This window comes from Dipodomys merriami, unplaced genomic scaffold (assembly GCF_024711535.1).
Source record: "Dipodomys merriami isolate MVZ:Mamm:240054 unplaced genomic scaffold, mDipMer1.0.p SCAF_6, whole genome shotgun sequence".
In the NCBI taxonomy this organism is placed as follows: domain Eukaryota; kingdom Metazoa; phylum Chordata; class Mammalia; order Rodentia; family Heteromyidae; genus Dipodomys; species Dipodomys merriami.
In genome coordinates this window covers 37,610,449-37,637,197 of record NW_027206179.1, presented here as the reverse complement: position 1 = coordinate 37,637,197, position 26,749 = coordinate 37,610,449, and the positions used below count along the sequence as shown (strand labels likewise).

Below are 26,749 nucleotides of genomic sequence, written 5' to 3'. Positions count from 1 at the left end.
ATCCCTAGTGAGGACGCTCGCTCGGAAGCGGAGAAAAACCCTGGGCCCTTAGAGGAACAGAGCCTCTGTCACCCCCTTAAAAAGAGCACCCAACAATTGATGGTCAATTTTTTAAATAAGAAAGGGGGAGATGTTGGAGCCAAAAGTTGAGTCTCTCAACATAATAGGCTTGACTATCTCACTGGAACATCTTGAGGCTGAGTTTACAGAATCCTACCCTCATCCTGCCCTAAGTAAACATCCTGCAACTGCTAAGACCACCCTTTCCCCCTGCCCTAAGCAAACATCCTGCACTGCTATGGCCAATGAAAAAGCTTCCTTAATGGCCAATGAAAAAGCTTCCTTATTCCAAGCATATAAATACCCCTGTGTGAAAAATAAAAATTTGAAGCTTGATCAGAACCCTTGTCTTGCTGTCATTCTTCGTGTCTCTTGTCCCTTCATTCCTTCTGGCTTAGGTTCACTGCCCTCGTTGACATCCTGCGGGTCGGGACACTACACGTCACTTAATAAAATTATTCCATCTAACTCCTTATTCTTCCTGATTGACCTTGGTTAAGACGGAAATCCCTTCAGGGAGGGTCCTCTTTCAGATACTTTTCATTTATACTTTAGCTTAATGGGACTTGACTATTCTGCTCTAATTAAAAGTAAGGATTAGTGGCTCACATCTATAATCCAACCTGAGATCTGAAGATTGTGGTTCAAAGCCAGCCCGGGCAGGAAAGTCTGTGAGACTCTTATCTCCAATAAATACTGAAAAAGCTGGAAGTGGAGCTGTGACAAAGTGGTAAACTGCTAGCCTTGAACTAAAAAGCTCAGGGAGAGTGCCACGGCCCTGAGTTCAAGGCCCAGAACTCGCACGATAATCAAAACAACAACAAAACAAAACAGTAAATATTACTAATGTTTGGGATTAAAGGAAGAAAAAAAACCCAAGGGTACAAAAATCAGAGGTTCTGGGTATCAAAGCTGAACCTTACCTATTTAAAAAATATCATTATTCTGTCTAGGTTTACAGTTAATTATCATAATTTGTTTCAATCATGTGCCTTTACCTCTATATCTCTAAGCATTAGTTCATAATTATGTTTGTCAAGCTGTTATGGGTAATGACCTGTTGTACCACTGAGGAAAAATAAGACCAAGAAAAAAGATGTTGAATGAATTTCAGGGAGGTGATTTGTTAAAACTGCTAAATACAGGATTTCTGATATGAATGGAATCTATAAAACTGAAATCACAAAAGGGAGAGGCCTTTTTGGGTTTCACTGTGGATGTTGTTTTCAATTTATCAGAAGTCACTGACTGAGCTGATACATGGGATGAAGTTAATCAATGAAAACTGCTCAACTAATCAGCCATCCTCATTACATGAATGTATATAAACTGAGGTGGCCTCAGGTACCACATAATGCTTTCTTACATGTAAAGATAGACATATTTAAGTATCTAAGTTGGAAATGTATTTTGATGAATAACTTCTTCATATTAAACCAAGGGAAATAAATATCTAACCCATGTTTTCATAAAAGTTCATCTTAAATGCATCTAAAAATAAGAGAAGAGTAAGGCTGGGGCAGATGGGGGAGAATGATAGAAGAGGTAACATTGATCCAAGTGCCCTGTACTCATAAAGTGACAGCTTCAATTGAAAACCATTCCAAGATAATAAGAAAAGAAACAGTGAAACCAATAGTAAAATGACTAATACTGGATAGGAAAAAATTATAGGCATGTTGAGGATTTTGTGATATATACTAGTATCCATAAGATAAGGGACTAAATCAAAGATTTAGTATACTTTCTAGGCTTGAGGGAAGTAGGGGAGTGGGGAAGTGGGGAAGCGAGTAAATCCTGGAGCAGTAGATACTGACCCAGGGATATAACATCTAGTCAGAGAGCCAGAGACCTGAGCACAAGGACTTTTGCCCTCTCTATTCTCAGTCTTCCTCAATATCCTCATCCCCACCTAGTTTCCCCCTCTCATCCTTGGCTATGTACTTGTGGCCTAAATGAGAAGAGGCAGAGAAACCTTTGAATCCTTCTTAGACCGTGTTTTCTTCAGTCTTTAAAGAAAATATGAATTTACTCTGACCAAGGTTTTTAAAACTTGGTATCTCCATTGCACAGAAAATTTACATTTTTATGTTGTCTTTCTATGTAAGACATACTTCTCACGGAAGTTTTATACATGGAGACACAGACAAGTAACATTTCAAATCCTCTCACTATTACATCCTTAGCTTATGTTTTATTCTTTTTTACATAAATATAGTAATTTACTGATAAGAATATGCTAGAGGTTCAAGTAAGGTTGGGTTTTTTTTTTTCACATTTGGAATTAACAGAATGGAGATTCAAGGACACAGGATGACCCGTTGCAACAAGGATACCCACAGGGCAATATACTGGAAGTGGACTTTACAACTTTGGGCAGCAGAGACAGTGAGGGGGAGGGTAGGAGTGTGGGAGGTGGGAAGGGAAGGGATAGTCGGACAACAAGAAAGGGAAGGGGTAACAATGATCCACAAGTAATGTACTCATTGCCTTACTCATGTAACTGTAACCCCTCTGTACAGCATCTTAACAATAAAAGAAAAAAAAAAGGCAAGCAGAAAGAGAAGTAGTGAAACCAAAACATACATTGAAGAACTAAAGAGAAAAAAAGAAAACAATGAAGTTCACAATTCTGAACACTGAAAATTAACTTTGAGCAAATTTAGAATGTTAAAATATAACTACAAAATATAGACAAGAATAAATTATTTTCCATACAGTAGTCAAAGTCTTGATTTTCTGCAGAAAATCTCCTTGCTTTATCTAACAATGTGCCAGCACTTCTCAGACTTGAGTTTATTAACTACTGGTAAGTCTGATATTGGTATTCTAGAACTACTTCCAAGGTGGAAGTATATTCCTTACTGATCCTTTCAAAAAAAAACAGACATGAATAAAGAATATGGCATCTCTTAATATATACATACAACTTCTGCAGTAGTACCAAAGGAAATATTGTAAAATGAAAATATGTACACAAAACCAACCAGAGAACTACACTTACATGTGAAATGCTATCTATCATCCATTTTCTATTTCTATTTCTATGAAAGCTGAATCCACAGAAACAGCAGAATGGTGGATTCGGCGGGGGGGGGGGGGGGGGTGAAGAAAAGGGGTAAAATAAATGAAATGTTGCTCAAAGAGTACAAATTTGCAGTTGAGAAAAGAGTAATTCTAGCCAGGCACTGGTGGCTCAAACCTGTAATCCTAGAGATCTGAGTGAGGATCATGGTTCGAAACCAGACTGGGCAGGAAAATCTGCGAATTATCTTTATTTAACCAGTAAAGAAGCTAGAAATGAAGCTGTGACTCAAGAGGTAGAATGCTGGTGGTGAGCACAAAAGCTCAGGGAGAGCACATGGGCCATGATTCAAACTCCTAAGACCAGCACACACACACACACACACACACACAGACACACACACACACACACACACACACACACACACATACACAACACACAAAAGCTCTGAAGATCTAATATATATCATAAGGATTACAGTGAATAACACTGTATGGTATATTTGAAATCTGCTAAGTAACTTTTAGGTATTCTCATAAAAATAAAGGTAATTATAAAAGGTGATGAAGTGTGTTAATTAACTTCATTAGTCATTTCACCATATCTACTTCATATCAAATCAGCTAACTACCCAAAACCCAGAAGTGGGGGCTGGGAAGGTGGCTCAGTGGTAGAGCGCTTGCCTTGCATGCATGAGGCCCTGGGTTCAATTCCTCAGCACCACATAAGCAGAAAAAGCCAGAAGTGGCGCTGTGGCTCAAGTGGTAGGGCACTAGCCTTGAGCTGAAGAGCTGAGGGACAGCGTCCAGGCCCAGAGTTCAGGCCCCATGATCGAACCCCCAAAAAACCAAAAACAAACAAACAAAACCCAGAAGTGGTACTGTATCTCAAGTGGTAGAACATCAGGCTTGTGTGAAAAAGCGAAGGAGCTCAGTGCCCAGTTCCTGAGTGCCCAGTGCTGGCACAAAATATATACAATTCCTGTTTTTCAAAGGATTATTAGGTTATCTTTCAAATTTGAAGTACCAGAATGCTACGCTGTTAATTGCCAATCAAGATAAGGATACTTGATGGATTTTATTTTCCTTGACTTTGTATATGAATAATAATGATAATCAGTAAGTGGCATTTAAAAAACACTCATTTTTAGAATCACGAAAGATGAAGAGATGCGTAGAGGTTTTATATTTAAACAGAACACAGACTTTCAATTCTGTAACATGCCCCATTCTTCGCACTCATCTGCTTCCCCAAAGAACAGAGGCTGAATGGAAAGCTGAGTCATATGCCAGTCGAGAGCTAGAATGACAGATGTAGGAACTGGAGCTGCAGCAGTTCCCATTATCCATTGATCACCTTGGCAATTCTTATTTCATCCTGAAAATGTGATACTTACTCTTGTACTGCTCTGGCTATGGAAAGGGCCGTTGATCCAGTTTCATTAACGCTATCTAAGGTCACATTTGGCAGGTCATCATCGTCACTGTCACTTTTACTTTGTCTGGGAGATAGGCCTCGGGGCTCCATTTGTGCTGGGGGAAAAAAAGGCATATATAATGAATTAAAATTAGCGTGTAAACTTTGTCCTGGACCAGCATCAAGCATGGATTATTATCTCTTCTGAGCCTGTCTGGCAAAAGAAATTCTGTAGTCATTAGTCTAGAATTAGTGAACATTATTTATGTTGCATACTGAGCACTCCCAAGAGTTGCAGGTACAATTCAGAACAGAAGCTAGAAAATCTACAATATTATCACTGCTGGGGAGGGGAGGGGTCAAAAGCTGATTATGCAGCCATAAGCTGCCTACTAGCCTACCCTTTGGCTTTTGCCTGTTGGCTTCTGTTGGCAGATCCTGGCCATGTCCCAGTTGATTAAGCACTTTCTCTGGATGATCGAGAGAACAAAGTAGAGGAGATTTGCTTATGTAATGTTCTCACAGTGAGTTTAAAGAAGAACAAGGTTGAAATGGCTTAGGTATTTTTCATATTTCACTGAACTGTCTCTTCTGATCCTCACCTGGACATGGAGATGTGAGTGTACAAGAAACAGCAGAGGTGACAGTAATTTACATTCTGTTCATATATGCTAGAAAGGGCACTTCATCTCCATTCTCATTTCATTTTTTTTCAAAAAAGGCATTTCCAGATAAGATTTTCTTCCATCAGTGAAGTTGCCAAGGTAAGAAGTCTGTGTTCCGACCTCATGAGTCAGAATCATATAACCTTTCAAGGAGACTTTGTCAACATGCACTATGTGAACACAGAGTTTCTTTAAATTACACTTATTTCTGCTTCCATTTCTCCATGAACAGTTTTAGCAACCACTGAGGAGAATTTCCATGTCTTCGTCTCTGGCACAAAACAAGCACCTCTGCTCAACGAAAAGAACTAAGCAGCTACGCAGCTGCATTATTAAAATATATGGCTCCAACCCACTCACATTCAACCCAAACTCCTGTTCCACAAAGGTGCCAATGGAAGCTTTCTCAACTCCCACTCCTTACGAAGAAAATCGCAATACAGTTTGAAACATGGCAATAATGACATTGGGGTACAAATGCATTTAAAATCATGACATTTGGGTACATTTGTGAAAAAGAGACCTTTACTCAAATCATTTTGTTGTTGTTGTTACTACACATTTAGCTAGGACCAAATGGAAATCCTCCAACACATTTTTTTTTAATCTACCTGTACCAATTTTCTATGGCTATCCACAATAAAAATATGACTAGGAAAACTACACCTAGAAACTTTCTATAAATATCTAAAATGAGCTGGTTAGCAAGGGAATGGCATTTATTGAAGCTAGTACTTGGTAGACGTGTACTTGGTATACATTCTGCCTGTAAATACTTACAAATCAAAGAAAACGTATTTTGTGCAATACAAATGCTTGGAAAATGTTGGCTGAATTAATGACAGTAATGTAAAGTAGATGCCTCCAAATAAAGACAAATATGCTCCTTACTATAAGATTCTGGCAGCATGTTGAGACACTTTTTTTTGCCAGTCCTAGGACTTGAACTCAGGGCTTGCGCACTGTCCCTGAGCTCTTCAGCTCAACGCAAGCACTCTACCACATGAGCAAAGTGCCACTTGCAGTTCTTCTGGTGGTTAATTGGAGCTAAGAGTCTCATGAGCTTTCCTACCCAGTATGGCTTCCAACTGCAATCCTCAGATCTCAGCCTCCTGAATAGGTAGGATTACAGTCACCAGATACCAGTATCAGGCTAGAGATACTTTTGATTGTCAAAGCTTACAATAAGGTGCGTGATACTGTCATCTTCTAGAAAAGCAGTCAAGGACATTCTACAAGACTCAGGTCAGTCACTCACAACAAAGAATTGACCATTTAAAAAATTTCAATAGTAAAAACTGACCTAGTGATAGAAGAATTTGGACATAGAAAGATATTATGCCTTATTATTATGTATAGTTACATAACTATGTCCTAGCTTCAATATAACTAAGAAGTTCAGTCACATGTTGATGGATCATCCATGTTTTATGGCCTTGTACTCTAATGAGAATTTCACTGTTATGTGAATTCTATATTTATAATTTCCTCAAATACAGTATTTACCTCCTCAAGTACTAGCAATGATGAAGTAACTTTCAGTAAGAGCTTCTGAATGCTTTCTTTGTAGGTTTGTTTTTGTGGTTCCAAACGATGGTTGATTTTCCCTTTGTCTCAGAAGAGGGATATTGGGAAAAATTCTGAGTAGCAAACCAACCCCACTACAAACTGATAAAACATAGAACCGAACTATTCAGACAGTCTAACAGCACCAAAGGAATTACTTAGGAGTTGTTTTGCTTATAGGCAATAGAAATTGGGGCAATAACCTATATTAAGAGGAATCTATGGTTGTGTCGTCAATTGAGGACAAGGATAAATTTTGTTAAATGTGTTGTTAAATAATTTTATACACTTTTGATTATAATATTAGAGTCTGCTTACATAAACGAAAATGGTGAAAAAGGCCATCTACATGGCACAATCTTGTGGGACCACCATTAAGTCTGTTATTGACTAAGACATGGTTATGTAATGCATGAACACTCATGCATACCAGAAAGATACTGAGCAAATCCCAAAATGGAAGGGGCAAATAAATAACCAGCACAAAACTAAAGGAAGATACAGGCATTTCAGCCAGGAATTCATAGTTTCTTCCTGGACAATTTTGCTCTAAAATGATTTAACAGCCATTTATAACTATTCAAAATCAGCCAAGAAAAAGAATTCACAATATATCTAGACTTCCAAATCTCATATGGCGTTGTTTCATGTGCCTGTAAGTGTCAGCAACGTAATATTTAAGTTGATGAAACTTCCTTTGTTAAGACACCTTTAGGCAGGTATCAAATTAGAGAATAATCAAAGGATAGTCTTACACTAGTGGTTGAATGTTGTCCTAGACAACTGGAGCTTGCAAATGTAAGTGACACAATTCAAGGAAAATACAGGCACCTAACCAAGAAGCAATCTGTCCCTGAAAGTTCAATTCTAAGTGTATGAAACATTCCAAATGACTTGTGTGAGAGTTGTTACAGGATCATCTAAATTATGTTATGTTTACAGCTACATGAAAGTGAACAGTATGCTAAATAAGATATCTTTTTTGATGTACTTTTTAGGAGCATGATAATTGAGGATTTCTTTCCAATATTTTCAATAAATATTATGAAATACATCTGCTACCATGCTGGGAAATTCATTTTACCCATACCTTCAGCCAAGCTGAGGAAGTAATTAGAAAAGCTTTTTATAAAAATTTGCATTGCTGATTAGGTCAGATGATTAGCTTATCTACATACTTGCATAATTCCACTCTATTTTTATTAAATGTGGATATAGATCTCTACCCTAGTTAACCTCTATTCACTGGAGCCCTTTAGGAAGGATTAATTCTCCATGGTGCTGATTTAGAAACAATATAAAAGTTACACTAGCAATCTGACTCTGTGTGTGTGTGTGTGTGTGTGTGTGTGTGTGTGTGTGTGTGTGTGTGTGTGTGTGTGTGTGTGTGTGTGTGTGTGTCTATAAACATCTCTCTAAATTTGAAAAAAACTCAAAGACAAAAGGTATTTGGGAGTTGAGGGTTCTGTAATACTGTATGACTTTAATCCCATATGACAAAATTCCCAAGAAGATCTCTGCAGAATCCCAATGTCTGCAGCTGAACTGACTGATGGTCAAGTCTACCTATGGTAGACTGTGACAGTAATACAGCACAAGTCCTTACATCCGTGTCCCTGTGTGGCTATTTCTGATTATTATGAGGCTGGACTCTATGTCTTGATGTGGCCAATGGACTACTAGTAAAGTGATTGAAGTCTTTAATAATCCTCACCCATTGGCTTTCCCCTTTCACTGGGCTGGTTTTCAAAGTTACTCATCCATGTAAAGAAGCCTGAGAGGGTATATAAGAGACTTGTTACACACCGGGCAGCCAATCCCAGCTGGCAGCCATTTGTGTGACCCATTTCAGACTGGTGGGCCACATTCCAGCCACCAGATGACGGCCTAGAAAACCACATCCAATTTTTCACCCACGGCATTGCAAACACACAAAAGAGCTGCTATATTAATCTACTCATTTGGGGGATAGTTTCTTAAGAGAACAGTACACAATCAAAGTGTGCATAATCTCCCAGATTCTCCCAGACATTCTTAAAAATGACATGAGCAAACTAAGACCGCATATACACTCACCCACTCTCATCTAGTCTCCCTCCACGTGACAGCCTCCTACAGGGTTTAAAGCTTCAGTGGGATATTAATGTGCAAGTATAATAATGGCTACACACTAAATTCTACCATACCTTTCAATTTAAGATATTCACCATGTGTAGACAGACGTTTTGACACTGGAGAGGCTTTCTGACACTTCTACCTATTACTATCTATTCTATTACCGCTCACAGGAACAAAGCCTTTCCATATCCCCTCTTAAGCTCATACTTGACAGGAATGATCATGGAAGGTATGTGGTCACCTGAAGCTCTCCATCCCACTTTGACTTTCTGCAACCCACCCAACACATCTAAACTGCGCTTTTCCCTCCCATGTGATAGTGGGACAATATTACATATACTTGGCACTAAGACAAAGTCTTGACACCCCTCACCACAGGCTAAGTAGTGTGTGCTTGTAACCTGATCTACTTGGGAGACTGACCTAGGGAGGATTCCAGTTCTAGGCTTGTCAAGACAGAGAAATCCATGAGACTCCAACAACATGGATGCAAGCTTACCACAGTGGCTTGCACCTGTCACCCCAGTGATAGTGGAAAGCTGAAGTAAGTGTATCAAAGTCCAGGAATGAGCCCAGTGCCAAGCAAGATCCTTTCCTAAAAATAATCAGTGAGAATCAGAGCTGGACTCACAGTCCAGAAGTAGTACACCAGCTTAACAAGTGCAAGTTCTTGGGTTCAAACCCTAGTAAATGAATGACTAAGTGAATGAATACATAAATAGGACTGGGTTTGATCCCCAACATAGTACCACACACATAAGAAGATGGGAGGAGAGAGGAGGGGAGTAGAAGAGCTACAGAGAGTAGGAATAGGAAAAAAAAGAGAGGAGGAGAAGAAAGAAGATGAGAGAAGAGGACAAAGGGGGGAGGGGAGGGGAGACAGGGAGGGGAGGAGAAGGAAGAAAGTGGAGGGGAGAGAGGGAGATGGAGAGAAGGAGGAGAGGAGAAAGCAGGAAGGGAAGGGAAAGAGAGAGAGAGAAAGAAAGAAAGAAAGAAAGAAAGAAAGAAAGAAAGAAAGAAAGAAAGAAAGAAAGAAAGAAAGAGAGAGAGAGAGAGAAAAGGGGGATGGGGGAGGGAGGGAGGGAGGAAGGGAGGAAGGGAAGAAGGGAGGAAGAAAGAGAGAAATGGAGGGAGAAAGGGAGGAAAGGAGGAAGGGAGGAAGGAGGGAAGGAAGGAAGGATGGATCTCAAAAGGAGGCACAAACATGGGAGGGAAACCAGGAGGATGACACAGAACTAGAGGGAATCAGGGAAAAACATGCAACAGCGGGACCCATCAGCTGCACTGGACATTGACCAAAATGAACTAAGAAACTCAATGGCAGCAATGGAGGGAGGGAACAAATGGGAAAGAGGGAACAGCTGCTGCTATGCAAAATAAAAGAAATGTACATATCACCCAATGTGGAAGAAATAACTGTATTACAAAGCTCATAGAACTCATTAATGTTATAGACCATGATAGACAATTTGCTCCATGAAAGTTAGAATGTGTTTGTGACTTTACGCATCACTATCCCACAATACTGTGAAATTTGGGGAATTCTGTAACGGCTTAATCACAATAAAGAATTTGAAAGAAAAAAAAGGGGGGGCACAAAATTGCTTCTGGTGTGCATGTCAGGGTTTAGGGGTAGCACCCACAGATAGAAGGGTCCAAGGCAGCCAGGCTCAGCTACCATGGTGCTGTTGGGCTAGCTCTCCTCCTTTTTCCAGCCACTCACAGACTCTGCAACCAACAAATGTCCTACTTGTTTCCCCTGCCAAGGCTGAGACATGTCCCAGTTACAGAAAACTTGGCTCCAAAGAGCTGCAGCTTTCTACTAGAAACAAGGAAGAGGAAGGAAAATGGATGTTTGAGGAGGAATAAGCAAGGGGGAGCATTCACATTATCTGGAAGGTACTGGAAGAATCCTTTTCCAATAATGTATTGTGAAGAGTTGTTCCAAAGAGAACCAGCTGGGATAAAAATCACAGCTCTGCTTTTATAGACTCCTGCCTTGTCACTCATAACCATCAGTTGAGTTTTGTACCTCCAATTCTGCTTCCTCCTCTGCTCCAGCTATTGTTAGGAGTAAAGGAGCAATCAGCACAGGTACCATTCTTTAGCCATCTTCTTGCCTTACACTGTTTCCAAGTTCTTCACCATTTTCTGGACTATTCTAGTCAAGCAGTTTTCATTTCAACAGATTTTACTCAACTGAAATGCCTGACAGGGCCAGAACCCATACTAAGTAATATATCAAAGGTCTCGTCCTTCCCTTCCCTTCCCTCCTCCCTTTTTGTGTGCCAGTATTGAGTCTTGAACTATGGACCTTGTACTCTCATTTGGCTTTTGTGCTCAAGGCTGACACTCTATCATGTAACCCACAGCTCCACTTCTGGATTTTCAGTGGTTAATTGGAGATGAGAGTTGCATAGATTTTTCTGCCTTGCTGGCTTTGAACCATGATCCTCAGATCTCAGCCTCCTGAGTAGCAAGGATTATACATGTGAGCCACCAGCAAGCTTCAAACACTTTTTGCTTGATCTGAAGTTTCATTTGTACTTTCAGTCAAGAGAGTTATTGGACACTTACAAGGTGTAAAACCCTCTTCTGGGCACTGCAAAATGCAGTGATCTGAGTAGATTACAACGCCTGCCTTCACATTGGATGTAATAGTAAATTAATGAAGGACAACACATACTGTATCAAATAAGATAAATGCCAGCATAGGTACACAGGAGTCACTGAGAGCGAGGCAGACCATGTCAGTGAGGGTGGCCAAAAAAGGTCTCCTGTGAAGGACTCTGAGAGCAGAATCCTGAAGAAATGGGGTGAAAAGGGCTTGCAGATGTGGGCAGATGTTCTGATGTGGAGATGAAGGCCATTCCAAGAACAGCACACATTACAGTCCCAAAGCCCCTAAGGTGGGTACACATATGTTTTCTGTGTCTCAGAAGCTGCCTGAGGCTGCAAGCAGAGTTAACAAAGGGAGAAGGAAGCGTCCCAGGACAGAAGGGACATGCCCAGAACTGCTTTTGAGTTGTGCTCAAAGCAGTGAGAAGGGAAGTCACTGGACAGTTCTGAGCAGAAAAATGACAAGAGCTGAATTTTGTCATCTGGTAAAGATGCCTCTGGCTATCTATGTGCCTAGGAACCTAGCTGGAGAGAGACACATGGGAATCATCAGTGACATTAATATTATGTAAAAACCCCAGTAGCTGTTTCCTCTTCCGTTACTACTTCCTGCTAGTTGCACAATGTAGTAAATTAAATTCAGGACTTTATCACATGAAGGGTGACGAAGCAGGCACTTCATCAGATATTTGCATAGTTGACATTCTGAGCTCATATGGTTTTAAAAATATCATCAGTTGTTCAAATACATGGCTATGTTTCTAGTACATCAAGATCTAGGATGAGACAAACATCTGTGAGTAAATAAAGCCTGACTCAAAGCATGGTGAACTCTGAGAAGGACCAATTTTGCAGAGCCTCAGTTTGCTTCACTCTGTGGTGCGTGCGTGCGTGCGTGCGTGCGTGCGTGCGTGTGTGTGTGTGTGTGTGTGTGTGTGTGTGTGGTGTGAAATCTGCACCAAAGTTGTATTCCTTGGGCTTTTTTGCCTAAGGCCAATGCTCTACCACTTTTACCACTCCTCCCCTTTTGGCTTTTTAGTGGTTAATTGAAGAGTCTCATGGACTGTTGTACCCAGGCTAGCTTTAAACCTCAATGTTCAGATCTCAGTCTCCCAAGTTGATAGGAATATAGGCATTTCAACTTCTCCAGTTTCAATTTCTATCTCAGCAGAAATGCCTACTAGATCTATAGTCCCAGCTTTAACCTCACCCCTCAACCCCGGACTCATACTTCCTACATACATCCAACTGATGAAATCTTTATCAAAAGTGTTAGAACTCATATTAAATTCAAGTCCTATACTTGCTCTTGAGTCTGGGTTATAGCCAATATCTTTGTCATGTTCCTCTTCTCCCAGGTTCCAGACTCTTCACTCATTTCACTTGTTTCTGCCAAATGCTCATTTAAATCAGCTAGTAATCGCTCTTGCCTTCCCTCACAGTTACTCAACACCCTGCTACCTAAGTACCTTTCTCTCATATGGCAATTCTGTGTAGGTGGCTGTGTGAATCTAAGACTTTCCTAAAACATCTCCCTTACTGCTGAAATCCTTAAAATTTCCCCACTACTTAACATATCAGGTTCAAACACTGTTTACAATACTTCCCTAACTTATCTTTCATTCGTAAATCTTACGAGTCTAATCGCTACTGCTGGTTAATGTAGCTTTCTATAAGGCTATTCCTTTCCCTTCTGCACATAATTCAACTAATTCAAACCTACCTTTCCTATGGAATATCTTTCTCACGAACCTTCCTTTCCCTTTCTGATTCAATGCAGGCTCTACTGTGCTTTCCATTTAGAGAATCTTGTGGCATTTTTGTACTTTCCTTTGTGAATTGTTAAGTACACACTTAGTTGACATTATTCTGTTGGACAATAGGTGCAGAGGTCATCTCAATTGTGCTCCTTGTATACTTGTAAATGTACTAGTTAATGATGATGATGGTGGTAAGAGATGCAGAATTCTACTTAAAACAATCCCAGGGGCTCCCATTTGACAAGAGAGTGTAATATAATGCTAAAAGTGTCTAATTCACATTTTATTTCGAAAATCACATTCTGACTCACCTTCTAATATTAACACTTGTGGAAGAGAAGTCACAATCATTAAATCTCTATTACTCTGGAAACTCACAGAGTATTTTACACTTTTTTAGTTTCAGCAGGCCATGGGCTGACAGAGAAATAAAAATATTTCATAATTTTTATTCACTTTCCAGCTAAATTACATTGAACAGGTTTCCCTTTCCTTTGAGGGACTCAATTACAAATATCTCCACATCCTTCTCATTTACTTTGGGATTCATATTTGTTGTAATTATCTCAACAGCAAGTGGGCTTCATTTTTCTAAAACATCACAACAGAAACTGCAATTTATTTTTATTTTTATTTTTTTGGTGAGCAGTGTCCCTTAGCTATTTTGCTCAAGGATGGTACTCTACCAGATGAGCTAAGCTCCACTTTTGGCTTTTTGGTGGTTAACTGGAAATAAAACTTTTGTGAACAATCCTGACAGGACTGGCTTGGAACCATGATCCTCAGAAAGCAGCCTCTTGAGTAGATAGGATTACAGGCATGAGCTATTAGCACCTGGCTGAAACAACACAATTGTTTGAAAAGCTAAAATGAATACAGACTTATCTTTTGTTCCCTGGAAGTTTGTCTTAAAGAACAAAAGGCATTTATGATCTTTTTAAAATATTTTTTTGTTGTTCGTGGGGCTTGAACTCTGGGCTTGGGCGCTGTCCCTCAGGCTCTTCAGCTCAAGGCACACGCTCTACCACTTGAGCTACAGCGCCACTTCCAGTTTTTCTAGTGGTTTAATGGAGATAAGAGTCTCACGGACTTTCCTGCCCAGGCTGGCTTTGAACCTCGATCCTCAAATCTCAGCCTCCTGAGTAGCTAGGATTACAGGTGTGAGCCACTGGTGCCCAGCAGCATTTATGATTTTTTTAAGTTCATAAAAATTGAATGAATGAATGAATAAATGAATGAATAGGCATTTCCTTCAGGCTTGTGTTCTCCATAATTCCCTGGGCTTCAGAGGATCCCTGGATCTCACAGCTCAGGATTTCCCAAGCCTTCCCACCCAAACTGTCCCACACAGTTGGCTCATGAGAGCTACTCAAGCGCAAGCTAAGCAGCTCCAAGTGATTTACTCAAAACTGAATCCACTTCAGGCACAACAGATTTATAATAATTAATAATAAAGTGATTTTGTGGTGAGCACATATAGAACTAATGAGATCACCAAACTCATATTCATGTATCATGCTGTTTTTATTCACTTATCTCATGGCATTAGTATTTTTGCACTCCCTGTGTTTACTTTCTGATTTGGGGACTGGAGAAAATTAAATCCTTTAAGACACAAATTGAGAACTGTAATAATAATAGTAATGATGATGATATAATAAAATGATTAATTATTTAACACTTTATGTTATTTAATTTATTCATTATTTTAATAATATTTAATTGCTTAATAATTTTTAAGTAATAATTATTATTACTATTGTATTATTTAAATACCACTGAATCATGGCCCTGCTTTAAAGTGTTTCAGATACAAGAAATAATTAAGAAGGAACATATGTATAGCCAAAGATTGTGTGAGTTACTAGGGAAAGGCTTAGAATGCACCTAATTTGTAGAGCATTTGACTAGCATGGCCCAGATCATGGGTTTGGACACTAACATCACAATGTATGTATAAACATTAAAAACAAAAAGGTTAAGAGATGACATGCAGAACTATTGTTACACTGAGAATCACTACAACTGTGTTCTCTCCATTGCTTCAAATATTTTCTTCTCTATTCCTCATTCCAAACTTTACTGAAATTGACTGCAACTGTCATTTTAAAAGACAAGTCTTGACTTCTCTTTAGAAATAAAGTAGACCCATGCCATTCTTAAAGATACAGCTGAATGTAAGGACTGAGAGGTATTTGGGTGTTCCTGCCATTTTATCCACTTTCTTGGGGGCTGTGGCAACTGGGTTCTTCCTATGGTTCTTGGATTCTCAGTTTAGGTATGGTTTCTTGGCCTTTATTGTGGTGTTGTTGGCTTTCTATGTGTAGAACATCTTTAAGAATCTTTTGTAGGGCTGGTTTGGTGGAGATGTATTGTTTCAGTTTTTCTTTGCTATGGAAGGTTTTTATTTGGCCTTCAGTTATGAAGGAGAGTTTAGCTGGGTACAGTATTCTTGGTTGATAGTTGTTTGTTTTTAGGGCATGGCATACATCATTCCAGGCTCTTCTTGCTTTAATTGTCTCTGCTGAAAAATCTGAGGTGATTCTAATTGGTTTCCCTTTATAGGTGATTGATCTTTTCTCCTTGACAGCTTTAAAGGATCTTTTCCTTGGTCTGAATTGATCCTGTGTGGATTATAATGTGATGGTGTGATGTCCTGTTCTGGTCTGGTCTATTTGGGGTTCTAAAAGCTTCTTGTATCTGAATAGGCCTATCTTTTTGCATGTTTGGGAAGTTCTCTGCTAGGATCCTGTTAAACAAATTTCCTAGACCATTAACTTCTGTTTCTAGGTGCTCCTCTCCACCCATTATCTTCAGATTAGGCTTTCTGAAGGTGTCTTCCAGATGTTGAGTAGATTTATCATATGTCAAAAACGAATTTTACAACTCTGGGGAGGGGGGAAGGGAAGGGATGGGAAGGACAAATAAAGAAGGAGGCAACAATGCTTGATAAGAAATGTACTCATTATCTTGCCCATGTAATTGTAACCCCTCAGTACGGTATTTTCACAAATAAAAAAAATGAGATCTCAGCCAATAAGACAATTTCTTCAAACACACAGAAAATCTGAGCCAAGATTTGAGTTTGAATCATTTGTCACTAGCCTGTTGTAAAGGTTTTTTTCTACTTACTACACACTGTGTTGAAAATGAACTGGACAACTTGTGAGTGAGGATGGGAGGAAAATTGGGATAAAGTGAGGGAAGAGAGGACATTATTCAAAAAGAAATGTACTTATTACCTGACATAGAACTGTGTAACCCCGCTATACATCACCTTTATAATACCAATCAATCAATCAATCAATAAAAAGATTGGGCTGAAGACCATCAAAACCCTTGACTTTGTTTACTGATGTGCTGTTGAACCTCTTACTTCTATTTGAGTGTATCTCTTTATCTCAACCCTTAGCCACTGGTTTTTCTCTGCCCATGGTCTTGAGGATAAGCGCTTCTGTTTCTGTCTCTATCAAGAATGATGTTTTTCTTCTTTTCCTTTTCCATGATGCTGAGGAATCAAACTTAGGGCCAAGAACATGCTAAGGAAGTGTCTCAGGCTGAGGTACAACCCAACAGTCCCATGTGACCACCCAATGCTGACTGCATCACATTAAAGCAAAACAAAACAAAACAAAACCAACGCTTTATGGAAAGTTCTTGTTGAGGGATTGATATGCATACATATAGAAGCCTTTCCACCAATCTTCTCGCGAGAGGGTCTGTGTGGGCCACAAACAACACACAGCATTACTGATTTAAGCCTTGTGCTGTACAACGCACTTATATACCAACTCCCAAATACGTGACTTCACACTTGCATCCTAACAAACATATACACCCCAGAACAGAAACCCAGAGAAAGCAGGCATCTCAGATGTTATGTGACAGCCAGGGGCCGGTGGCTCACGCCTGTAATACTAGCTACTCAGGAGGCTGAGATCTGAGGATCGAGGTTCAAAGCCAGCCCAGGCAGGAGAGACCGTGAGACTCCTATCTCCAATAAACCACTAAAAAAACCAGAAGTGGCTGAAGTGATAGAGCACTCATCTTGAGCTGAAGAGCTGAGGGACAGTGCCCAGGCCCAGAGTTCAAGCCCCACAGCCGCCAAAAACAAACAAACAACAACAAAAAAAAAACAGATGCTATGTGACTACCAATGTCCATCATGTTAACATCCCAAATAACTATGTAAAAATTCTCATTCTGCCAGGTGATCAAGGGCTCTGAGAACTCCGCACGTAACACATACTAGTGGCACTGGGTTAGGGGAGAACATAAGATGTAAAGCATGTGGCAAACTTCTTGGCTTTGCGCCGGCTTTACACAAACTTCTGTCTGAAAGCCCCTCCTGCTTCTGAGAGTAGTAAATTCCTTAATAAGAAAAAAAGGCTAAAAATGTAAGAGATCATAGCTTTTTTGACTTCCGACATTCAGATTTTATTTAGTTTTGATAAATAAACCAGAGAGCAACAAAGAAAATAAATGGGTACTAAGTATAATTACATGTTTGTGTAAATAACAGGAAGATCCTTTTATGCTATTCTCAGTAAGTCGTACAATGTAAGGAATAAAAAGTTTACAATACTAAGTGAAGAACTCATTTCTTTCTAAGTACAACAGTTTCTATGCCCCATGGCATGGCTTGAATGGAAGGGTGCCTACCAAATGCACGTGCAATGTCGTGAGTTCTAACCCCAGTACTGCACAAAACAAAAATAAGTACAATAATTTCTAAAAACTGGCACCTTATTTATATGAACACCCATTTCCCATTTTCTCTGTGTGTATGTGTCCATTTACACATATAGACATAAGCCTAAAGAAGCTGGAGTAGAAAGTTCTACTTCAAAAATATTCTGCCATTCTCAATTTTGATATGGACAGTGCATTAAAATGCCTGGTTGAATAGTTGTGTTTTTGTAACTGACAGCTTGGACTGATGTACAACAGCAATAAAGAAGGTCATATTTCTTCTATCTTTTCTGAAATAAGGTATGGAATAAGTAAATAGACGTGAGGAACGGAGTCGATCTCTAGCACACACTTTTCCTTGTTCAGGATGATTGTATTCTCAATGTTTGTCTTAATTATCGAAGTAGAGCAGAGCACTGAAAAATAGTTAATAATCATTCACAAGCTCATTTAGATTTATGAATGGAAAAACTAAGCTTCCATTTACAAAATGACACAGGTACAACTGTTTAAGTTTTCACCGAAAGGGAGATTACCTTTAAGTATGAAGGGCTTATTATGTGATTAACATTAAAAATGATCACAATTGGCCAAGAAGGCAGAAAAAAAAAAAGGACCTCTTAATGGTTGTACTAGTTGCAAGGTAGATAATGAGATAATAAAACACATAATTGGAGGTTATACTACCTTGATTACTGCAGATTATACCAATGGGCACAATAATGCTACTAAATAGTGCATCGCCAGCTACCACTCACACTTGTTAGATGATAAACGGCTTGTTTTACTAAAATCATGACTTTGGGGATACAGAACGTACTCGAACATATCATAACAGTAATATCTCTTGGACAGCATTTAAAGCAGTTTACTCTTAACCTATGTAAAAGAACTACAAAAACAAAAACACAAAAGAATCTGATTTTAAAAAACAACAACAACAACTCTTTATATGAAGCTATTCTCCAGAATCAAATATATCATGTTGGGAATTTGCTTTCCATTTTTGAAGAAAGCTCCTCTGAACATCTGCGTTTTGTTAGCCAGGAGAATTCTCAAACTGTAATGTTCTAATGATTATTAGCTATTGGCTAGTGCTCAGGACTTTATTGAGCTCATTAATGTTAGAAAAATAAATATAACAGTAATAATAAATGTTGGCCATGTCTTTGTGTTTTTCCCGTGTGTGTGTGTGTGTGTGTGTGTGTGTGTGTGTGTGTGTGTGTGTGTGTGTGTGTGTTGTGGAAAATAACCACCATTAGAGAGAGGCAGACTAGAAGAAGCCTGTCTGTGTTTCATGCATCTTTTTAAATTTTTTAATAATTTTTTGCTCAAAAGAGCTCCAGGCAGGGGCAAGAAATGTCTTAAAATGACACAGATGTTGATATCTGAAGCTCAGTGAACCACACTTTGACAAAATTTCCCTACACCTCGAAATGTTAACCTACAGCTGCAGGCTGTTGGTTCTCATGCTGCAAGATGGTAGAGAAATAGAAACATAAAACAGTACACTCTAATGTCAATATTTAACTACATGGCATTATTTCATGCAATTCCCCTGAAATTCACACACAATTGGTGTTACATGCACATATTTCCTATATTATTAGCTTTATATTTTCACACAAATGATTTTGAAATACAGTTTTGCATTTAGTTTAATGTTACCTTATTTGGAGAAATATGAAGTTGGGATACTTAATACTGAAAAAAATCTCCATATAATTAACATATGCAATGAAGTGTCAAGTATGACTATGGAAAATGGCTCTGAAATATTATAAAATGTGATTTAATTCAAGGTGTTGTGCCTTTAAGGAGTAGAGGAGGCTATTGGACTATCAGTTTCCTTATCTATACAAGACAGGCAATACTATATAAATATTGGTTATTGTAGAGCTTAAAAATAACATATGTAAAGCACAAAAGAATGTATATCCAATAAAGGTTAGTTACTATTTCAGTGATTTAAATAAATATCTTCCTAAGATTAATTACATACTTTGCGGCCTTCTTCAACTAGACTGACAATAATTTAACCTTTCTTTCATTACTAATGGCCTTTACTTCCAAAGCAATTATGATGCTGTAATAAAGTATTTATCTCCAAGGACTTAAGGGCCATGTAAGCCTATTTGATTTCCTGCAGAAAGACCTTGCTGTAATTTTTCAAGTTATTACTTTAAGAATTTTGACATCTTTGTTTAAAATTTTGACACTTTTTGCCCTTAGATCCCTATAGACAAAGGGAATTTTCTCAATCTGGGTAGGGGTATGTGAGCATCTGGATATTGAACAACCTGTAAACTGATTATGCAAAAATCAGAGTATGTGTGCAAGTGTGTGCATTTTTGTGTGTGTATGTGCAAGTCCTGGGGCTTGAACTCAGAGCCTGTGCTCCATTCTTGAGTTACTTTGGCTAATAGAGCTCTACAACTTGAGTGACAGCTCCACTTCTGGATTTTTTAGCATTTTATTGGAGATAAAAAGTCTCACAGACTTTCCTGCCTAGGTTGACTGAGATCCTCAGATATCAGCTTCCTGAGTAGCTAGGATTACAGGAATAAGCCACCAGCACTTGGTTTGTTATATTTTTCTTCTGGTAAGGAAAACTACAGAATGCAAAATCTACCAAATTATCAAGGCTGATAAATTCATAAAACTCTACTGAAAAAAAAATTTAGAGGTCTTGAGTTAAATAATGAAAGACAGAAATATTCTTTTATTTTTTTTTCTTTGTTATTTTTCTGCCTATGAACAGCTAGAAAATTGTGTTCAGAAAGAAGGCAAGAAATAGATCTAAGCCAAGAGCTAACAGCTTTGGAAAGTGAGTGGATTCAGGTCCTTCCCATAGGTAACATATAATACATATCACACATGCAATATATGTTTTATATCATATAAACTATGTGTATGTGAGAACATACCAACCTGGATGCTTCAGAAAAGTGGTATTATTCTGCAACCTTTACACACTGTCCATGTTTGGCCCTTAATATTGACTCTCTTCTTGACCTAGCGTATTCCCATCTACTACTCTGCGTATTAAGAGCCAAAGTCCTCTTCAACTCTCACCTCCAGTGCTAATTAGTCTGTCTTCACTAGAACAAATAACTTCCCCCACAGTTTAGTTCATATTCCTTGAGGATTTATGAGCTGGTCTCCAGAAGGTTTCCTCTTTCTCTATTAAAGAGGCCCTGTGTTAGACTAGTGCTGGTTAGGAGGCTGAGATCTATGGGTTGTGGTTTGAAGCCAGCCAAGGCAGAAAAAGACGGTGGAAACTCTTCTCTCTACCCACCGAAAAACTGGAGGTAAAGCTGTGGCTTAAGTGGTAGAATGTTAGCACTGAGAGGGAAAATTAAAGGACAGTGCACAGGCTCTGAGTTGAAGCCCCAATAGTGGTATGTATGTACACACATGTGTACCCACCCCCATTACCCTCCCCCCACCCCCCTCTCACCCCTCACCCTCCCCCCCCCCACCCCCCCCCCCCCCGTTTACAAAGGAAGAACTGATTGAAAACATTCACTTCTGACAAATGCCACTCTAGAGATAGTGAGGAAAGCCCTCGAATTTACCACAGGAGAAACGAAAATGCATTCAAGAAATTGACAATTCCTTCTAACCACAGAAAGGATTAGAAGCAATTGTCCCAACACCATTTGAGATGTGTGCTTGGGTTTACTTAACACACCATTCAGACTGAGACCAAATCATCGCTTTATGGGAACAACAAATGGAACCACCACAGTAAGCTCAGCATTCTTTCTCTCACAGACAGATTTAACTTCATGGTGAGAGTTAAAGTAGCATTTTTCTTTTATTTAAGGTTTGTTAAGTGAAGTGAAATTTATGTTTTTCTAATACGTATCGCGGCCAGCAAAAACTGATTGTTCCATTATCAGCACTTAAATCAAAACAGCTTGCTATCTGGAAGAGACAGAAGAACTGGTCCATTTATTTCATAAAACTTTATGTACAAAGAGACTGTGTCTATGAATTTAATGGACAGAATATAGAGTCTGGCGTGGTAATTTTTATTACAATTTATGGTGGGATTATCCATACTCCACAGTTTCCCGATTTTATAGTAGGATGATGCTGACACAGATAACGACAGTTGACTAGAAGGCATAACTTGTTTCATCCTGACTGAGAAATGAAAATGGCATTACTGTCATATGAGAAACCTAGCTGATTCGATTAATTGCCTGGGTCTAATCAAAGCCATTATTTGTCCTATGATCACAGGCAAGCTATTTAACCAGAGAATGGAAGAGTAAAGAAATGACAATTTTCATATGGCACTGTCTCTCCATTGCAACTGGTTGGATTATTAAGACTGCTTAGGGCTGGACACTGGTGACATGCTTGTAATCCTAACTACTCAGGAGGCTGGGATCTGAGGATCAAGGTTCTAAGGAAGCCTAGAGAAGGCAAGAGCTACTTATCTCCCAATTAATCAGTAAAAACTGGAAGTAGAGGTGTGGTTCAAGTGGTAGAGCACCAGCCCTGTGTGAAAGAGTTAATCAGCAAGAACACCAGGTCCTAAGTTTAAGTTCCAATACCTGTGTATGTGATCGTGCATGTACATACACACACAAACACTACAAACTCGAAAAAAAGCACTCTTTGGAAGCCATATGAATATGAGTGTTTATCACCTTCAGGGATTGAGCTCCAAAAATTATTAAAACCTAAGTTATATCAAGCATTTATAAATGTACCATAAAGCATTATTCGCTAATATGAAGCATTTGGAAAACAGCAGAAATAATACATATCCAAGAATACCAGAGCACTAATTACAAATGGGTCATTGACATAAGGCAGTAATAGTTTGAGAATGGTGTCATTTCCTTCTGAAAACACTTGAGTGTTCACTATGTGGTGTGTGTTTGTGTATGTGTGTATCTTGAAATTTGGTGTGTATATGCCTGGAAAAAGCAGGATTAAACCAGATTTTAGTGTTTGTTTGCCAGAGACACTTTCTCCATAAAAACGAGTATAACATTACCATGAAAATCCATGGCATCCACTCACACTGGGGTATACAGGATACAGGAACTTTACTCGCTTTATGTGGTTGCATTTTCTTCTCTGTAATTCAAGGGTATCAAGCCACAACATTTCTAAATATCTCCTATAAAACACTGTACACATCTGCAACCTATAATTATTCACTCATGTTCATCTACCCATTCTTTTAATAAATATTTATCATGCATTTACTAATGCTATACAAAAGTGAGTGAAATAGGATGAACAGGACTCAGAAGGTTACTTTCATGAGACAAATTTTAGTAAAGAATTTTGGGAGCATTCCAAATTTTTTCATCATAGCAATAAGAATTTATAACATTAAAAAGCATTCGATACCCAGGTGCCAATAGCTCAATGTCTGTAATCCTTGCTAGTCAGGAGGCTGAGTTCTGAGGATCAGGGTTTGGAGATAAGGAGGGCAGGAGACGCTCATCTCCAAATAACCACCAAAAAAAAGCAAGAAGTGGAACTGTGGCTCAAGTGGTAACAGTGCTAGCCTTAAGCAAAAGAGACAATGCCCTGGCCCTGAGTTTAAGCCCCAAGAAGGGCACAAATACAAAAACACCACAAAACAGAACCAAAATTACATAAACAAATAGAGATCTTGTCAACAAAGAAGCTGATCCTCACTTTAGGAGGCCCTGCTAGGTAGGTCTTTCTATCCTCAGGAAAGTGAGCACTCCTATGATATAGGATGCTATTTCTTATCTAACTATCTCATTTCTACTAAACTCTAAAGTTCCTTGTTATTGAGGAAGCAGTTGCTATAACAAATTCAGCAAGACCAGCTCCCAGTTTTCCCATATTTATGAAACCTTTTTTTTATTTAACAATCTGTCCCATGACATAATTCTCTTTTAATTTTCATTTCTTTTCCATGACTTGCAGAACACTGATTTCCTTGCCTGGTTGGTTTAGCTCAATGAGACTCAATGACACACACAAGTTGATATACACAAGCTACCATTTAGCCATCTATCTATACTTTTAAAAAAATACTGTGCACAGATACACAGAAAGAACATTTAACATTTTAGTTAAACAGATTCAAGATGGAAAAGTTCAGGATAGGAAATATAAAGAACAAATAGAAATTTTACTGTTTCTTTCTGGATCAAATTAAATATAGTCCTTTAAAAGTTATTTCATATATGGGAACTCTAGAAACAGAGCAGGTTAATTAAATTTCTAATTCTGGTTTGAGTTTTTCTGAAATGGGGTTATTCCTTCCATTCCATTCTATCTTAAAGTATTTGGAACAACTCTGAACAATCCTACTAAAAATAAATAATGATAATAACTAGGTTATTGAGTCCCTTTTTCCATTTTCTAAAATTCTGCCACAAGGTGGCAGTACAAAAACTCTCTTTTTCAAAATAGGTTTTAATATGACTTCTGGGATAGGTGATTCTGTGATGTATGCAAGAGAAAGAAGAATCAAGATTCAGAAAAGGGTAAAATAGTAGTGCATGCAAGAGAAAAAAGAATGAAGATTCAGAAAGGGGCAGAACAGTGAGGGAGGGAGGGAGGTAAAGAAAGGATAGGAAAGTAGAAGAGGAAAGGAAAGCTGGGGTGAGAGGTCAGGGAAAAGGTGGCTGAATCAAGGTGAGCACCTTAACAGTAGGTGCCCTAGAAGAGGGAGGAGCAGCATTCATGGTGATATAGCTCTGCTGAACCCTCTTTCATGCATTCTCAATGGAAAGTACCTATACTTGGACCTATAGGAAAACCTACACTATTCAGTGTGACCGAACACATGACGTACACACACCATCACCCACATTTGCATGTGTGTAAATACAAATATGTTAACCACAGGTTTCATGAAAACAGGTTTAAATAAATCTATTCCATTCTATCTGACTTCTTTAAAACTATGCATTGTGAACTACTAAATGTTCTCAAGATTCACCAACAAGAGACGACCCACAATGTAAATAGTGTTTCTCTGTACTATAAACTAAAATAGGCTTTTAAGAAGATATATTGTTTTTTAAATAAAACTTCCATTGCTGAGTATATGGTATATTCCTGGCTCATAAAAGTGGTTTATAAAACATTTGTTGAATAAATAACTAATCATGAGAGGGGAAAAAAGATGGTAGAGCCATCTAATCATGAAAAACACAATGGCCTGGGAGCAAACTCAACACAGAGGTGGCTGGAGAAAGACCCAAGTATGTAATTATTACACTGTATGTTGGTAGCTGTTCTTTTATTTAGTAGACAAACCAATATCAATTTGGTTTGTTTTACATAATACACAGCAAAGTACCCATTAATCAATTCTCCATTAATGATGGAAAAGAATGAAAGAGCTGAGAAAATAGTCACAAACTCTGGAAACAAGACCTGGGAAACAAGAATCACAGCCGTGGAGGTGTAAATTATTAAAAAGCCAATTTAAAATAGTGTTGGCAGTGATCTGAAAATCAAGTTTGCCTCAAGGGTTTTCTAACTCTTCCTTCTTTTTTACTAGCACACTGTATAAGTTGTGAGGTAAAGTGTTTATTTGCTAGTTAATTCTGTATGCATGTGCATGTTTCTTGCAATGAGTACAAATGTCTAATGGCATAAAAATAATTTTGATAATTTCAGTATAATAAGTAAAACTATAATTCCCTTGGTTTGTAACAGCACCTAGACTACATGACATTGGAAACATTAAGTTTAAGAATATTAGGAGAGAAAATCATTGTTTGTTCAAAATAGAGTTATTAAAAAACCTAAAGATACTATACATCAAAATCCAGGATGTCAAAGTACTAAATATTGGAGAAAATTTTTCAGTCATGGTTAAAAAAAAAAGTTACAGAGACTACATTAAAATTCTCTATTAGTTAAATGTAACATTTATGCAGAAATCTATTTAAGACATAAATGAGGTCTTTTGATTACAGGAGAAACTTGTCCCCGCAACTGAAAATAGTATGCATGACCATTTTATTCAGCTGCTCTTTAATATCACTTCATAACAAAACGAGCACAAAGTATATTCTGTCAACCTCTAGCTTTAGCTACTTTATCTGACAAATGGATTTGTTTCCACCAGTATTTCCTTAATAACATTTACCTTTTAAAATAGATCACTGCAGCTACATACTCTTTCCTCTCTGTGTTCTTTTTCTTCTTTTTATTTTTATTTGCTATTTAAATCAGCAATGTGAAGAAGCCAGACAAACTCACTTTTTCGCATTTACAATCTGTGTAGAACTCACCCACAAGTTTCTGTTTTACACTAATTCTCTTAGAATAATACAGATTGCTTCTGTCTACTCAAGCAAGCCAGGTTAGTATCATGGAACCTCAGGACTAATGGCAGATGAAGCTGTGGAATCCTCAGATTGTAGATACTTCCGATAAACAAGGGCCCAGCAAAGCCAATTTTAGGTGAAATCTATTCAGCCTATGTGCATGCCCAGAAATGGGGGGTGGGGAGAGAACACAAAAAGTATTTCTATACCATGTTAAAAATCAGGTGAAAAACAAACCATAATAACCCACGAATAGTTAAAGCTGAGTTGTTGACACTTTTCTCTCACTAACAAACCCTCATTTTATAGAGATAATAGTGAAACACTCTAGTTTTATCCAAGTCCCTATTTAAGAATAATAAACTCAAACACAGTAATATTGCAGTCCTATTTCCTGATTAGTAGCAGCATTAAAAATGAATTAAAGGTCAGAGGTCAGAATTCATTAAAGGTCAGGATGACCTAGAGGGGTTTGTTCATAAAAAAACCAAATAATTAAAGTAATAGTTTGTACCTACTAGTTAGTACACA

General features: G+C 38.4%; 1 protein-coding gene across 8 annotated transcripts in view; it reads right to left on the bottom strand.

The window, feature by feature from the left end:
- LOC138814048 (Krueppel-like factor 12) overlaps positions 1 to 26,749 on the bottom strand; it is a 708,935-nt gene that overhangs the window by 108,168 nt on the left and 574,018 nt on the right. For all 8 annotated transcript variants that reach the window (XM_070002825.1, XM_070002822.1, XM_070002820.1 and 5 more), the window contains one exon: positions 4,482 to 4,617. In XM_070002825.1, the coding sequence (XP_069858926.1) occupies positions 4,482 to 4,617 (136 nt within the window). The remainder of the gene's footprint in view (positions 1 to 4,481; positions 4,618 to 26,749) is intronic.